The 15,472-nt window shown below is 40.0% G+C and overlaps 1 protein-coding gene across 3 annotated transcripts in view; it reads left to right on the plus strand.

Moving 5' to 3' along the window:
* caskin2a (CASK interacting protein 2a) overlaps positions 1-15,472 on the plus strand; it is a 56,028-nt gene that overhangs the window by 577 nt on the left and 39,979 nt on the right. For all 3 annotated transcript variants that reach the window (XM_026177451.2, XM_026177452.2, XM_026177453.2), the window contains exon 2: positions 2,334-2,790. In XM_026177451.2, coding sequence (XP_026033236.2) covers positions 2,697-2,790 — 94 coding nt within the window. In that variant the 5' untranslated portion in view covers positions 2,334-2,696. The remainder of the gene's footprint in view (positions 1-2,333; positions 2,791-15,472) is intronic.

Below are 15,472 nucleotides of genomic sequence, written 5' to 3' on the forward strand. Positions count from 1 at the left end.
CCCAGTGAAGAATAGAGGTTTGGTCTGCTTGCTATTGAGCTGAATATTGCAGAGAAAATTAGGTCTACAACATATACATGTAGTATATTAGACTATATTAGACTGAAGAATTTCTCGTACAGTGTAGTGCAACTCAAGGATTTGTCACTTATCACTTTGGTCATCCACGATCAACTACAGTGTAACCCTACTGAAGTAAGCTCTCTATCCACTTTAGGCCAACATGCCAATTTTGGCTTTCTTGTTTACATTCTGCATTGCTCATGTTAGTGATGGGCTGTGCAGTTGTTTCTGCGTGTAGAGGTGCATGGCTAGTTTTAAACCATGTGCATTGGCATCTATTGCTGGGCTACCCTGCTGCATCATCACCTAGAAGTCTGCAGCAGAATAGCTGAACTAGGTGGACATCGTGCCTGCAGAGCACTATTTCATCCAAGACAGCCTCCTCCAGACTCAGATTGTTTTGTTTTGCATACAGACAGAATCTAATTGGACACTGTTTGACTCTGTGAAAAACCCTGTTTAATCTGCCTCAGTGGTAAGTGTAGAAACCCAGGGAGGCTGTCTCTATGTTTCCCTGAGATCAATTGTATGGTCACTTTGTGTCCCCCTAGTCTGCACTTGCTAACCCGCACATCTGTGATTTTGAACAAATTGGTTCTGAAGTGGCTCTGCCTGCTGCTTTTTCTCAGAGAGAAAAACACAACTTTTTCTCCCAATAACGTAAGCTGGCAGAATGCCTGGCATTGCTTCACTGAAAAGATGCTTCCTCTTAAAGGTCAGGGGAATGTTATCAGTGAACGGAGACCATGTTGCTGCACGGGAAGAGTTGGAGATTAGTTGCACACTCCAGAGGGACCTGGCTTCCTGGATCAAAGAAAACAAACAAATGCTGGGTCAAGTTTAAGTCACTTGCTTATTCTTGACTGTATTTAACTACTGAAAATTTGCTTATTGATTTCTTGGAAGGGATTGCATTTTATTTGCCTGTTGAATTAGACAACTTTCTTCAATTAGAGCTTGATAATTGTTTTATATTAAAGGATATCAAATAATGGTGCCATTGTTTATTAGGTTTCACAAAATGCTTACTAACTTATCATGATACCTGTATAAGCTGAGCACTTTTAGCGCTTTTTTAAGTTTTCATTGATGTTTATCTGTTGTGCCACATCACTGGACTTTTATAGTCTCCAAAGAGGTAAATACATTTTCACACAAGTCATAATATTTCAACTAAGGGAAAAAAAAATCCATCAGCTAGATTTCCCAGAGACCATGAATTCTCTCTTGATGTGATGAGCAGTTGGAAAAGGAGGACAATATTACTGATGCTGTTTGAGGGCAGCTCAGATTGTATCGTTCAGATCAGAATTTCTATAGAGACAGGAGAGGAAAGGGCTTGGAGAAAAGTAAGTGTTGGTAGGTTCTCATGCTAAATTGGGAAAATATGTTGCTTTAACTCATTTCCAGCTACCTGTTCTACTCATCCTTGTATTACTGGCTATTTGGGGTGAATAGCTGTGGTTTTCCAGTTTTACCTAATTCACGCATGTAATGAAAGGCAAAACTTTAAGCATGACTCAAAAGATTCCTATGCATCACCTTGCCTTGGACTGGTTTACTGTGGAGTTCATCACCCCCTACAAGGTTTGCCAAGCCCTCCACCTACAATAACCTACATCTCCAACAAGCCTTTAACAAACCTACAGCAGCCTCCAGCTACAGCAAGCCCTCCCATGACCTAGGCTCCTTGCTTGGTAAGGTGTTTCAGGCACGTTGAACTGGGAGGAGACCCTGAGGTTGAACTGGGAGGAGACCCTGAGGTAGACCTGGTTAGACTGGAAAAGATTATGTCTCTCAGCTAGCATGGCCCCATAGAAGCTGGAGCAGGTACCTGGGAGAGAGAAGTCTGGGCTTCTCTGCTCAGAATGCTGCACCTACAACCTGGAAATAGATAATAGGTGGAAAACGAAAACGTGGATATAACTCCGGTGTAGACACTGCTTGACTTTGACAGTCTGTTTAGATGTAATGCATACTCTGTGGCACTACCGTAAACATCTGTGTTATAAAACATCCATGATACGAGTCTGCTCATCCTCTTCTTCAGTGGTTCAGTGTCACTGGCTGGGGGAATCGGCCCGACTGCTGATGGTTTCTACAGAACAATGTCAGAAAGCTGTTGATAATTGACCGTTTTTAATATGAAACGGTGCATTTTTTGGGACTGTGTGGTAATGCTCTTTTCACTGGCTGTATTTTTTTTAAAGTTACTGTGAACTCAAAGTGATTTCATTCTGTTCTTTCTTTCCTTTGCTTCTACTTGGCAGTGTCATGGCAGGTTGGGTTGCAGCTGCTTCCAGTTTGTCAAAAACAGACTGTGAACATTATGCTCAGTCCTGCGAGCAAGTAAAACTGCTACAGAGCTTACTGTAACTTCAAATCAAGGTCATCATCAGGAAGCCAAACAGCGATCAGAGATAATGGAAATAAACATTAGTGACAAGAGGAAGAAGACGTCCTTGACCACCTCACCTGATGCGCTGTTCCCTCTAGATGCTGCTCAGTCCTGCATTCACCCGCCTCACCTCATTGCTGGGAATTAGCAGCTACCTGTAGCTGAAAAGACAAGACAAAAAAGCCTTGGCGGCTGCCTGCGATCAGTTTGTGTGTCTGTGGTTAGGTCTGTAATCATGGGAAAAGAACAGGATCTGCTGGTGGCCGTGAAGAGTGGAGATCTCCTGCTGGCTCACAAGCTTCTCTCTAAAGTCAAGTGCAATAAAAGCAGTAAGTATGGAAAGGGTGGGGGATTGCTTTTGTATGACTATTGTGTTTGTTCTTTGCTCAGAGCCTGGGAATATATATTGTTTACACTGTGAAATCCAACTGAGATAGCAATGGCGGAGTTCCTGCCATCAGTGTTGTTGCTTACTAAACCAAGTGGAGTCTCTTTGTGATAATCACAGGATCAAGTTCAGCAGCAGACCACAAAGCGTGGCCCTCCCTCTGGCATTTAGTTTGGGGACAATTTGAAACTAAGTGGATTCAAACTGCGGCACAACACGAGCTAATCTCCTAAATGCAGACCCCAGCAGCTCCTGCCTCTTGCTTTGTGGGGTTTACGGGGCTTTCTTTGAGTCTTATCTGCTTAGATTTGAATTGGCCGACAAGCAAGCTCTCTTTATAGTTGCATTGTTTTAAATGACAGGGTTCTCCCTTATCCACGTCTGGGGAGAGTAGAGGCCAAACAGACTGTGAAGCTGAAGCTGCCTCTGTTCATGGCGTTATCTGCTCTGGGCTTTCATCAGGATGGTTGGCTGTTCAGTGACGAGTGCTGGGAACAAAGCTGTGGCTGTCAGGAAAAAGCCTGTTATACACTTTGCACACTACACAGGCAGCGAGCATTGCTTTGTAGAGAATATTAAAAGTGATATTGTCTGTCTTTGTGCTGGTGTGTATTTCTGTTCATGAAAAACCAGCGACTGTTAGACTGGCTGAGGCAGTGCAGCAGGGGAAAGTGAATGAGTAATGTTCTCTGCTGTTTTCTAAACGACCAGCGAGGGTGGCCTGTAGCAAGTGCTGCATCTGTTATCAAAATGCAGCTTTGGAGCAAAATACAAAACTGTGGATGTTCATTTACATTTTTCTGTTTTTGCTATGAAGTATGAAATGGTTACATACAAGCAGCCCATGTAGGCTAAACTGTTAACCAGTCATTTCAAAGCAGCTACCCTGCAATGCTGAAATCAGTTGCATTTAAATGAACTGCAATTAACTTATTTTAACTGCAAATTCTATGACAATTTAGTATATGGTTAAATTCTGTGATGCCATCTGTAGATGCTATATCTGTAGATGCTATATATATGTGTATAAATACCACCCTGAGAAAAATTCAAGTGCCCTTTCAACTCAGCTGCCGATTGATGTTTGCCGGCATTAAAAACGACCATGTGCTCGTGGGGGATGATTGAAAATAGTAGATGGGTTTTTTTTTAGCGAAAGGGGTTTGAAAAGTTGCAAAATTAGGTGAAAGTTGCAAAGTTGCTCAAGTTGCCTGCATTGATGAGATGAACATGGGGTTAATTTAGAGAGGAGGGGAGAGCGAGGGTTCACAGAGAGTGAAAGCAAAAAGATGCAAACAGCGGGACAGCTTTTGTCAGCAACATCTCTATTAATATTTTAAAGACAACAGCAGCAATAAAGCAACAGCACACTCCTTTGACTGAATGTGGCAGTCCATGTCGAGGCAACTCTTTCATTTCTTGTATTTAAAAAAAGGTGAAAGCAATCCAGCATTTAAACTGACATCAGAGAAAGAAAGTATTCATGTAATTTTTAGAAACTCCACGTTAAACTACATGTGCAGTTACAAATTTCAAACTGAAGTTGTACATATGTAAAGTGTTAGCTAAAATACTGAATAAGTGTTCAACAAGCAATCTACTCTATATAAGGACACAAAAATATATAAAGAAGACAAACAAGTGTATGAATGCATAGAAATATGTATATTAACAGAGGTGTAAATCTGAGTATATAAAAAGTAGAATTAAATTGATCAAATTAATTACCTTTTTATATCCATGTTAACAGTATGTTTTAATGTGCAATATTTAATTTGGTATATGCTTTTTTTAAACACAGTTAGGTTTTACAAATGTATTAGTGTCGTGTATTCTTTGCAGCATATCCTCTGGTTTTGTGTAGTGAAAAAAAAATACTCTCATTACTCATTTGCTTGTGTGCTAAGTAAAACTTCAGGCTGTACCAGACCTGATGGGAGAATTTGCACACTTTTATGCTTTCCACCAGCACAACAAGAGCACGAGTGTGATATTGCTGTTCAACAAAGTGTGTATCTGTTGCACCAGTGGACTGAAAATTGTGTTTGCTGGGATCAGGACTCACAATTTAATATCAGTGATGGAGTTGTTTGTCATTTTTGTCAGAGCCTCCACTGTCTGACAGCAGCTACGCAGATCCCTGGAGCAGCAGGGAGCTCTCTGATGTTGACCTGAATTAGCTAACATTTACACAACTGCTTATCGATATGAACAAATCAATCTGAATTCTTAGTGACCTGCTTTGAAACTCCCTATGATAATACTAGATTAGATAGTTGCCATTGGTGCTGGATAGTAAATCAGGGGATCATCAGAGGCACTCAGGTTTCATGCTAAAATACTTAAACATATTGCTATAAACCTTATTAAAATGGTCATTTCTGCTGGAATTCAAGTTTCAAAAAGTTTGACAATTGCTTGGGTGGCTGAAGCTAAGGTGGTAGAGCAGGTCACCTACAAACTGGTTGGTGGTTCGATCCCTGTCTGCTCCAGTCTGCATGGCAAATATCTGTGGGCAAGATAATAACCCCAAGTTGCTCTCTGATGCATCCATCTGAGTATGAATGTGTGTGAATGTTAGATAGAAGAGTGTAGAGAAAAGTGCTTGTGCGAATGGATGTATGAGGCAAGTTGTGTAAAGCGCTTTGATTGCTCAGATAGAGTAGAAAGGCACTATAAAGGAACTTGTTCATTTACCATTGGTGAAATTTGTCACACTGCATACCTAATGCAGTATAATAGATATTCCTCTCCATCATATTAATGATGGAGAGGAATATCTCCAAAATATAGACTTTTGTGGTGCAGTTTGTTGTAAGTCCTTCTCTCCATCTTCTATACTTGTCTGCAGCAGCAAAATATATCTTATCAAGGCTAAAGTTGGATTTATTCCGGTAACCTGGCCAGAGGTGGTTGGATGTCTTCATTATTATGATTATCATTATTATTTTATCATTTATGGTGTTCCTTGTTTTCCCTTTTTAAACATTTGAAACATTTAAAAAAAATTAATTAAAGAAAATTAAATTGTACCCAGTAAATACTGGGTACAATGTGATCTTTTTGACAATCATATTAATTCCCTCTAAAATTATGAGATTATTGTTTTTACCAAATGTAGCAATTCTGAGATATAGTTGGCCATTTTTACTTTATATTTAGACTGTTATTTTCCATCCTTCATCTGACTGTAAGACACAGTAGGAGCTGTGCTGTTCCTGTGTCTCACTTTTACTTCTCCCTGCAGCCTAAAAATGCTTTTGTAAAAGAAATGGATGCAAAGCAGAGAACTGATCATGGGATTGTTCCAAAACACACTGTGATACATCTGGTAGAAACACAGATGGGTGGGTGTGATGAGCTCTGGCGCCTCAATGGAGTCAGATTTCTGTCTAAAAGCAAAGGGACTAAACACTACAGTTTTCAAAATAATGGACCACAACTAAGATGCAACAAGTGTAATTTTTTTCCCCTTTGCACAGATCAAACGAGCCTCAGCTTGTACACAAACTAACGCAACAGCACCTGACATACAGTGAAAGACAAAACAGGGAGAATGGATAAACTGTCTGCTTTTCACCAAAGAGATAAGTGCTTAGTTTGTAACAGTGCAGGAGGATGTCTCCTCTTCTCTCCTTTTGGTTATTCTTTAGGAGTTTGGCGACCAAAATGGGCACACAGGTACAACTTAAGCTGTGCCTACACTGGAATTAATTTGCTTGTCGTGCATCACTTTGAAGCTGACAGCTAGTTGACCAAACAGTTTGAGTGAGGAGTTTTTCATATTGTGATGCTGTTACACCCTGCCCTCCACACAGACCTCGCTGAAACCTGAATCCTGCTTTAAAGCTGTTCTGTTTACATATCTTTTCAGAGTTAGTTAGCGATACACATACGAGGTAATAATGACCTGGTGCAAATAACACTGAAGCTCAAAACAAGCATCATGCCTTTTAAGTAAGTTGCGACTGAAAAGCAGTGCTGTTTTGAAACAAATTACAGTAATCTGCTGCTAAGGATATTATAATAGCTTTATTGCCTCTGTGAGCTGTGTGTCCCAGCCTCTCAGCCTCAGCTACTGCTATAACTGTTTATTAGTGGGTGCAGTCAGTGGTTTAACTAGATTCAATTTTTTTAAATTCAAAGATTCATCTCAAAACATTTGTCAGATATGTTAAAAGTCTGAATATGAGCATTACTCTCAGCGTTATCTCTCTCAGTGCTGGGTTTAGGGACCTCTGCCAGTGAGGGCTTGTCCTGAAGGGGATTAGCGATGGCACTGTGGCTGTCTTGATGGACGATGAGCTGAGAAGGGAGGTTTCTTCTCTCGATCAGCCATCTGCTGACTTCAGGTTAGGTGCTCAGTCAATTTAGCTGGAATCACCACAGCCGTTTTCTTTTTGCTTAGCTGTTGCAAGCAAAGTGTATATAGATACACAGAAGGCTGTAGGCTGTGGGTAGCAACTCAGATTCACAGCTTGACCCGTAAAGTCATTTTTATGTGGGTGTTGTTTGCCTCACCCTGGAAATTATTACTAGAGGTTTTTCACAGGCCTCCATGATTATAATGTCTTTCATTGTAACACATGCTTGCTTTTATCTTGACCCTTGGTCCAGCCCACCCTTTTGTCACAAGTACTAAATACAAGGTTATAGTTGGGCAAAGAGCAGCAACACAAAGGCAAAAGAGTATACTGTGCTATTGCATGCACTTTTAGATGTGTATATAATATACTGATAGCTCACCCAGCAGATATTATGCCAAAAAAAGTCTGCAAGTTGCAGGATTATGTTAATTAGAGGTTGTTTTTCACTCATTTTTGATTAATTGACCAGCCCTAGTTTAGCTAATAATCTCCAAATATCAGCAATAAATTATACCACCATTATATCTTAGAGTGAAACCTATATTTATATATTTACCCTAGAATATATATATATATATTTATCACCAAGGTGAGGTTGGGTGGATTGTTCTTTGGCAGGCATGTGGTCAAAAATCTCCACACACTGACTATATTGGTATAGACCTGTCACGGGTACATTAATATAGATTTAGACCTTATACATAATAATGAAAAAAAAGATCATTGGTGTAAAATTGAGTTTGTCCAACAGCATGGTTCCGACTTGTTCAGCTCAAGCCAAGATGTTTAAAGAGCCTTAGGTCAACAAGATCTACAGTGGGGCAAAGAAGTATTTAGTCAGCCACCGATTGTGCAAGTTCCCCCACCTAAAATGATGACAGAGGTCAGTAATTTGCACCAGAGGTACACTTCAACTGTGAGAGACAGAATGTGAAAAAAAATCCATGAATCCACATGGTAGGATTTGTAAAGAATTTATTCGTAAATCAGGGTGGAAAATAAGTATTTGGTCAATAACAAAAATACAACTCAATACTTTGTAACATAACCTTTGTTGGCAATAACAGAGGTCAAACGTTTACTATAGGTCTTTACCAGGTTTGCACACACAGTAGCTGGTATTTTGGCCCATTCCTCCATGCAGATCTTCTCGAGAGCAGTGATGTTTTGGGGCTGTCGCCGAGCAACACGGACTTTCAACTCCCGCCACAGATTTTCTATGGGGTTGAGGTCTGGAGACTGGCTAGGCCACTCCAGGACTTTCAAATGCTTCTTACGGAGCCACTCCTTTGTTGCCCGGGCGGTGTGTTTTGGATCATTCACATGTTGGAAGACCCAGCCTCGTTTCATCTTCAAAGTTCTCACTGATGGAAGGAGGTTTTGGCTCAAAATCTCACGATACATGGCCCCATTCATTCTGTCTTTAACACGGATCAGTCGTCCTGTCCCCTTGGCAGAAAAACAGCCCCATAGCATGATGTTTCCACCCCCATGCTTCACAGTAGGTATGGTGTTCTTGGGATGCAACTCAGTATTCTTCTTCCTCCAAACACGACGAGTTGAGTTTATACCAAAAAGTTCTACTTTGGTTTCATCTGACCACATGACATTCTCCCAATCCTCTGCTGTATCATCCATGTGCTCTCTGGCAAACTTCAGACGGGCCTGGACATGCACTGGCTTCAGCAGCGGAACACGTCTGGCACTGCGGGATTTGATTCCCTGCCGTTGTAGTGTGTTACTGATGGTGACCTTTGTTACTTTGGTCCCAGCTCTCTGCAGGTCATTCACCTGGTCCCCCCGTGTGGTTCTGGGATCTTTGCTCACCGTTCTCATGATCATTTTGACCCCACGGGATGAGATCTTGCGTGGAGCCCCAGATCGAGGGAGATTATCAGTGGTCTTGTATGTCTTCCATTTTCTGATGATTGCTCCCACAGTTGGTTTTTCACACCAAGCTGCTTGCCTATTGTAGATTCACTCTTCCCAGTCTGGTGCAGGTCTACAATACTTTTCCAGGTGTCCTTCGAAAGCTCTTTGGTCTTGGCCATGGCGGCGTTTGGAGTCTGACTGTTTGAGGCTGTGGACAGGTGTCTTTTATACAGATGATGAGTTCAAACAGGTGCCATTCATACAGGTAACGAGTGGGGGACAGAAAAGCTTCTTACAGAAGACGTTACAGGTCTGTGAGAGCCAGAGATTTTCCTTGTTTGAGGTGACCAAATACTTATTTTCCACCCTAATTTACGAATAAATTCTTTACAAATCATACCATGTGGATTCATGGATTTTTTTTTCACATTCTGTCTCTCACAGTTGAAGTGTACCTCTGGTGCAAATTACTGACCTCTGTCATCATTTTAAGTGGGGGAACTTGCACAATCGGTGGCTGACTAAATACTTTTTTGCCCCACTGTATGTAGAAAAAGTAAAATTTAATTGCACTTGCTCATGATCACAGAGGTTCTCTGACATGGTCCTCTCTGTGCAGTGTGTAACAGTTTGCGGTCAGCTCTCCCAAGGCTGCTAACTGGGCCGTCTTCACCCATAATGGGGGCTGTGGGTTAGTGGGGTTAGCTGTTTTTTTGTGTGTTTCAGTTATTTAAAGTTGAAAGAATTCCATTGTAAAAAGACTGATGTTCAAAAAATTACATGAAGTTCGTTAAGTTTTAACAGTGTTAACACATAGCTAAGATAAGAGTTGACCAAAATAATAATATTTGTGATTATTATTATTTGTGGTATAAAAGGCTTGCCTTAATGTGTACGTTGACTTCTTTGGAGGTCTGTGTTTATTTGATGAGTCGCTTTTCTTTTTCATGGGCTAAATGTTCAGAATCAATTTGATGAAACACTAAAAGACTTTTAAACATGTCACTTTTTATTTTATTAAAACAATTCCATGTAACAAAAGGTGGAAATAAATATCAATCAAAAAATATTGTCTACACATTAGCTGTTTTAAGCATATTAGCGTATTAGAGCACAAGTCAAGGTAAGCTGAGAAATAGCTTGTGAGCTACATTGCTGAAAAGCTATTGAAAAATGATCTAATCTTTTTCAGTGTACTCTAAATAAGATCAGACAATATTGCACAAACTACATTTTAAAGAAAGTTGTGATTCTTGATGTTTTAGAAGGTGGAAGTATAGAAAGTTTGCCACTTTGCACAAACTACTTTTTAACACAAAACTATAAAAACAGTGACATTTTGTGAGTTATGTGCGCTCCACTGAGATTTGTAAGATTTGTAAGATTTTTATGGCTGCTAACGAGACCACTTGTTTCTCTGCTGCGGAAAAGCACAGTGAAATTTATTGCAAGAAATTGGGCTTTCTGATTGGGTGCTTGCTCAAAAATTCTGCTCATACTACAAAAAGAAGTTCACACTTCATACCAGGCTTCCTACTGATTAATCATTAATGACCTTTCTACAAAACTATATAATTTCTAAACACTAGTTTTCTAAACAAATGTGGGGATTTCACATCTTTCACATCACACAGCAAACCTACAGTATAGTCTCATTAAGTATTGTGTCAATACTGTGGTCTTATTTTAAGGTCTGTTGGTAGTATTGCATCTCATTTTGACATGTTTTCTTTTTTGTTCTGGGCTGGTTTACAGTCAAACTGGCTCTTTACATACAAAGTTAAACCTACAGATGTACAGATCAATCTAACCCTAACATTTAACTACAATATTTAACTGCAAAGGTTAGGTGTGAAAATACCTAAAACACCAGTCAAAAAACTCTAAATACTAAAGGCTACCAAAAGTGAACGTAGGATTAGATAATAATTTGCACAACACAGTTATCAGAAGTTAGTTCATAGTTAAATGTTAGTCGTTCAGGCCTGAGGAGCAGGGTTGAGGACGTGAAGGGCTGCAAACTGAAGTGTAATTTATGGTACCAGAAATTTGTCCATCTGTGTACGCAGGTTTTAGATCTCACCCTGGGTCAACACACCTGAATCAGATGGTTAGACATTACCAGGCCTCTGCAGAACTTCAAAACATATTGAGGAGCTCATTTAACCATTTAAACCAGCTGTTTTGGATCAACGACACATCTAAAACCTGCAGGACACTGGCCCTTGAGGCCTGGAGTTGGACACCCCAGGTGAACAGGTTTCCATTTGTCCAGTTAGCAGAGAGGGGTTTTCAGTCACTACAGACGTTCTCACTTGCTGTTCTCCGGAGTCCTATCTTTCTAAAATGTAGTCTTAAATTAGATGAAAATTAAAAATGTAACTTTTTCAAAAAATGACAAGGATGGTGTCAGAATTTTCTTTAAAAATGCTAATGAATATCGAGTATTTCCTGGGTTTCGGCATCAAGTTGGAAACTCTAGCATTGCTACAACCCTTATAGAGTTAGATCTATTTTAAGATGAACAATAATTTCCATAGCTACAACTAAGATCTATGCAAAAACCTGCTCAGACAACCTTTATGTAATAATTCCTGCTAGAGGTATTGTAAAGAAGTGTAGTGCGTATGTCAAGAAATGTCTCTAGCATGCCAAAGTTAAGTCAGAAGAATCCAAACCTAATGCTTAGCTATAAAAGTCTTGGTTTCAGCTTGTCTTTTCTAAAAACAACCCCCACTTACACTTCCCTCATCCCTGTACCTTGATTTAGGGATAACCCATCTGGCTAAATGTCAGATTAGAAGTCTGTTAGACTTGAACGAATCTAAGTGTCTGTGTCTGCATGCAATTAAGTGTCTTTGTGCAGACTGCCACATGTGTGCTGTGTTCTTGAGTATCCAGTAGTAGCACATGAATGCATTTCACTTCTTTAACTTTTGTCCCGTCTCATTAGTTTTGAGTCTTCAGCAGCAGGGTGCTGTAGTTAGCCCATTAGCTAACCGGCTAACTGGGCTAATCAGTCTTCTACTTTATTACCCAGACAGCTGGGTGGCAGCCAAGTAGTGTGTGACAAGCTCTGGAGTTCACCTACTCTTCTACACACATTAATCCTGACCCCTTTCCTTCCCTGACAGATGGGATAGCCTGTCTAGGATTGCTATTTAATTACTAAAGTAATTAAGTAGCATGTGTGTGGTTCCAATAGACAGCACCACTTAATCTAGCACAACTAGGCTTTTATTACATGCTCCAGGCAACACATAGTTGGAATTGGAACTCATCTTCAGGGCTATCTTCAGGTCTATTATGTATTTCTTGCTAAAAAGAACAAGCTGCCAGTCAGGCAGGTGAATGATTGTGGCATTCAGATTGTGGCTACGGTGTCGCTGCCTCCACATGCCCTGGAACAGTTTTCTTGTGTTTGGATATGAATCTGTGATGCAATGAAAGAGAACAAATCTGTATCTGTAGGCAGCGTAGTTTGACTTTGTGGAATTACTTGCGTGCTTGTATAGACAAGGACATGTGATTGTCTGACATGGAGGTGTTTCAGTGTTTATTTACTGGAACGTGTATGGACGAGGAGCATACTTTCCAAATGCATCTTGTAGCTAATGAGCATCAGCAGGAGACGCTGTTTATGTTGCTTTGATCCTCTCATTTTCTCATTCTTTTCTCTTTTTAACACATTCATTTACATTTTATCATTTGCAACTCTTCATGTCTCTTCCGCTGATTTGAATGCAAATAAAAATCCCATCCTGTGCTGACTTTGTACTCTGTTCATTGTAAGAACTGCCAGGATAACAGGATAACAGTGTCTTGGATGAACAGATCAGTGTGTCTATGTTAGGCATCTGTGACATGGAAAGAACAAGCGGATCTGATGTTTTTAGGTTTTCATTTTAGTTGTTTTTCAAATTCTGGATTCTCAACAGCCCAACAAGGATGCAGAAGGATGTGAGGTTTCTACGATGTGAGACTTAAAGTGTAACATTATTAGAACTTTATCCCTTTATTCCAGTGCCTTAAATGCTTTGAGTGGCTGTCAAAAACTCTTTTCCCCACGTTGTTTCTATATTTGCCTGTAGTTGAATGTGGAGATGATTCGCTTCTTTATAATAATAATGCTGATAACTGTTTTAAAGATATTTACATAGGCACTCGAAGCAGAGATAGTAACGTGAGCGTCACATTGTAGCTTAGATACATTTGTGTTTTAGTCAGGTTACCTCTAAGCTTGCAAATGCAATTCAGGTCATATGAAATAGTAATTTTTCCCATGCCTTCTGTGCTTATTTGATATATTGATTAATATCAATGCAAATAAAATGTCAGTTAATTAGTATGGATGATGGGGTTTGTGTCATGGCTGTTACGTTTTGTTTGATTAGAGCAGTCCGTGGTGTTGTAGCTTCTGTCCTGGTTTGTGTCCTAAAAGAAGAGTTTGGGATCTTATGCCTAATTTGCAGAGAGGACAAACTGAACTCTCTTCTTAAGCTAGAAAGAAATATTACAGCTTTTCCATCTGTGTAGTAGAGTCGGGCTTCATGTAGCTGTAGCTGCAAGTTCAATAATCATTTGATAGTTAACTTAGTGGAGGGGGTCAGTAGCTCATGGTCAATTGATTTTTGTTTTTTACACCTCAGCAGCTGGATTGGAAAAAGCCTCAAGGCTGTGCTGCTGGCACGATTTTGAAAGTGGAGTGAGCAAACAGCTGGTGGAAGATGAGTCATTCAAACTGTACTTTGTGTCTTTGCTTGATAACAGTAAATACACAACAAATGACCCAGGTAAGTTACCTTCGAGGCTGTAACCCAAGTACAAATGAAATAAACCAAATATAGAGCATACAATTAAAAAATAAATACGATTTGCAAAAACGGGTGCACACAGCAGACTCCTTAGACAACTCCACATCATCAAAGAGCTGATTATGAGGTTATGAGCCAGCACAAGTTGTGCAAGCAATACACAAAAGTTTTCCAGGCTGGTGAACCTTTGGTGACCGGTCTCATATTTCCTCTAGTATTTGGAATGACTGCCTCGCCACTCAGTGAAGACAAAAGAAAGAGAAAGGAATGTCTCCTTAGTCGATCTATCATAATGTTTTTTGTTATTAAGAGGTGTTTCAATCCTGGTATGTGGCTCTTCCTTTGCCTCTTCAGTGGTATATCTGTTCTCCATTTGTGGATTAACGTTTTAGCTGGATTAAATTGTCGGTGTGATCCCAGCTTCTTGCTACTTTGAAACAGTTGTTGGATTGGCTGTCAGAGCAACATATCCGGAAGGTCAACCTTACTAGGAAGCAGATTTATCCTATGTAAACAAGATTACATTACTTAAATAATGTTGCTTTGTAAAATCCTTCTAGTCGTGGCTGCGCCATTGATATGGGAGGCCAGTTGCAATCGTTGCTTTCATAAGAGAGAAAATAATCTGTGATTGCCGTGATGTGTTTGTGTAACCAGACTGATAATTTAGAGAGGTGTAATGTATTAGCATTCTGTATTAGTGGCTAAATTATGGTACTTCATGGAAATGAAATATCATATACCTTATATAGGGTTGTTAACTGAACCCAAACCATAGCACAAGGAGCAAGAATGTCCACTGACCTATTTTAACTGAAATTAAGCCACTGCTCCTGCATCCTTTTAGCATGTCCAAGGAACAATTTCCCCCTACAATCCAGAGATTACTACAGTGGCTTGCAAAAGTATTCGGCCCCTTGAACTTTTCCACATTTTGTCACATTACAGCCACAAACATGAATCAATTTTATTGGAATTCCAGGTGAAAGACCAACACAAAGTGGTGCACACGTGAGAAGTGGAACGAAAATCATACATGATTCCAAACATTTTTTACAAATAAATAACTGCAAAGTGGGGTGTGTGTAATTATTCAGCCCCCTGAGTCAGTACTTTGTAGAACCACCTTTTGCTGCAGTTACAGCTGCCAGTCTTTTAGGGTCTGTCTCTACCAGCTTTGCACATCTAGAGACTGAAATCCTTGCCCATTCTTCTTTGCAAAACAGCTCCATAACTGCCCTTCCTTTATGGAAGAGTGGCAAGAAGAAAGCCATTGTTAACAGAAAACCATAAGAAGTCCCGTTTGCAGTTTGCCACAAGCCATGTGGGGGACACACACCTAACCACATACAGCAGTTATGTATGTCTGAGAGCACACTTGTCCATCGCCTGTGTATTGGATCAATTCCTTTAAGGTTACATTTAAAGCGTATTGTGCTGGATATATTTGTGTAGCTATCAGGTTCATTTTCACAAAAATTATAGCCTCTTTCAAAGCATAGGTACTGATTATGGGTTTTTTCTATTCCACCCAAGCAGATAGGTACACAATGTACTCGTAATGCTAGTG

The sequence above is a fragment of the Astatotilapia calliptera genome, chromosome 8 (assembly GCF_964374335.1).
Source record: "Astatotilapia calliptera chromosome 8, fAstCal68.1, whole genome shotgun sequence".
Classification (NCBI taxonomy): Eukaryota; Metazoa; Chordata; class Actinopteri; order Cichliformes; family Cichlidae; genus Astatotilapia; species Astatotilapia calliptera.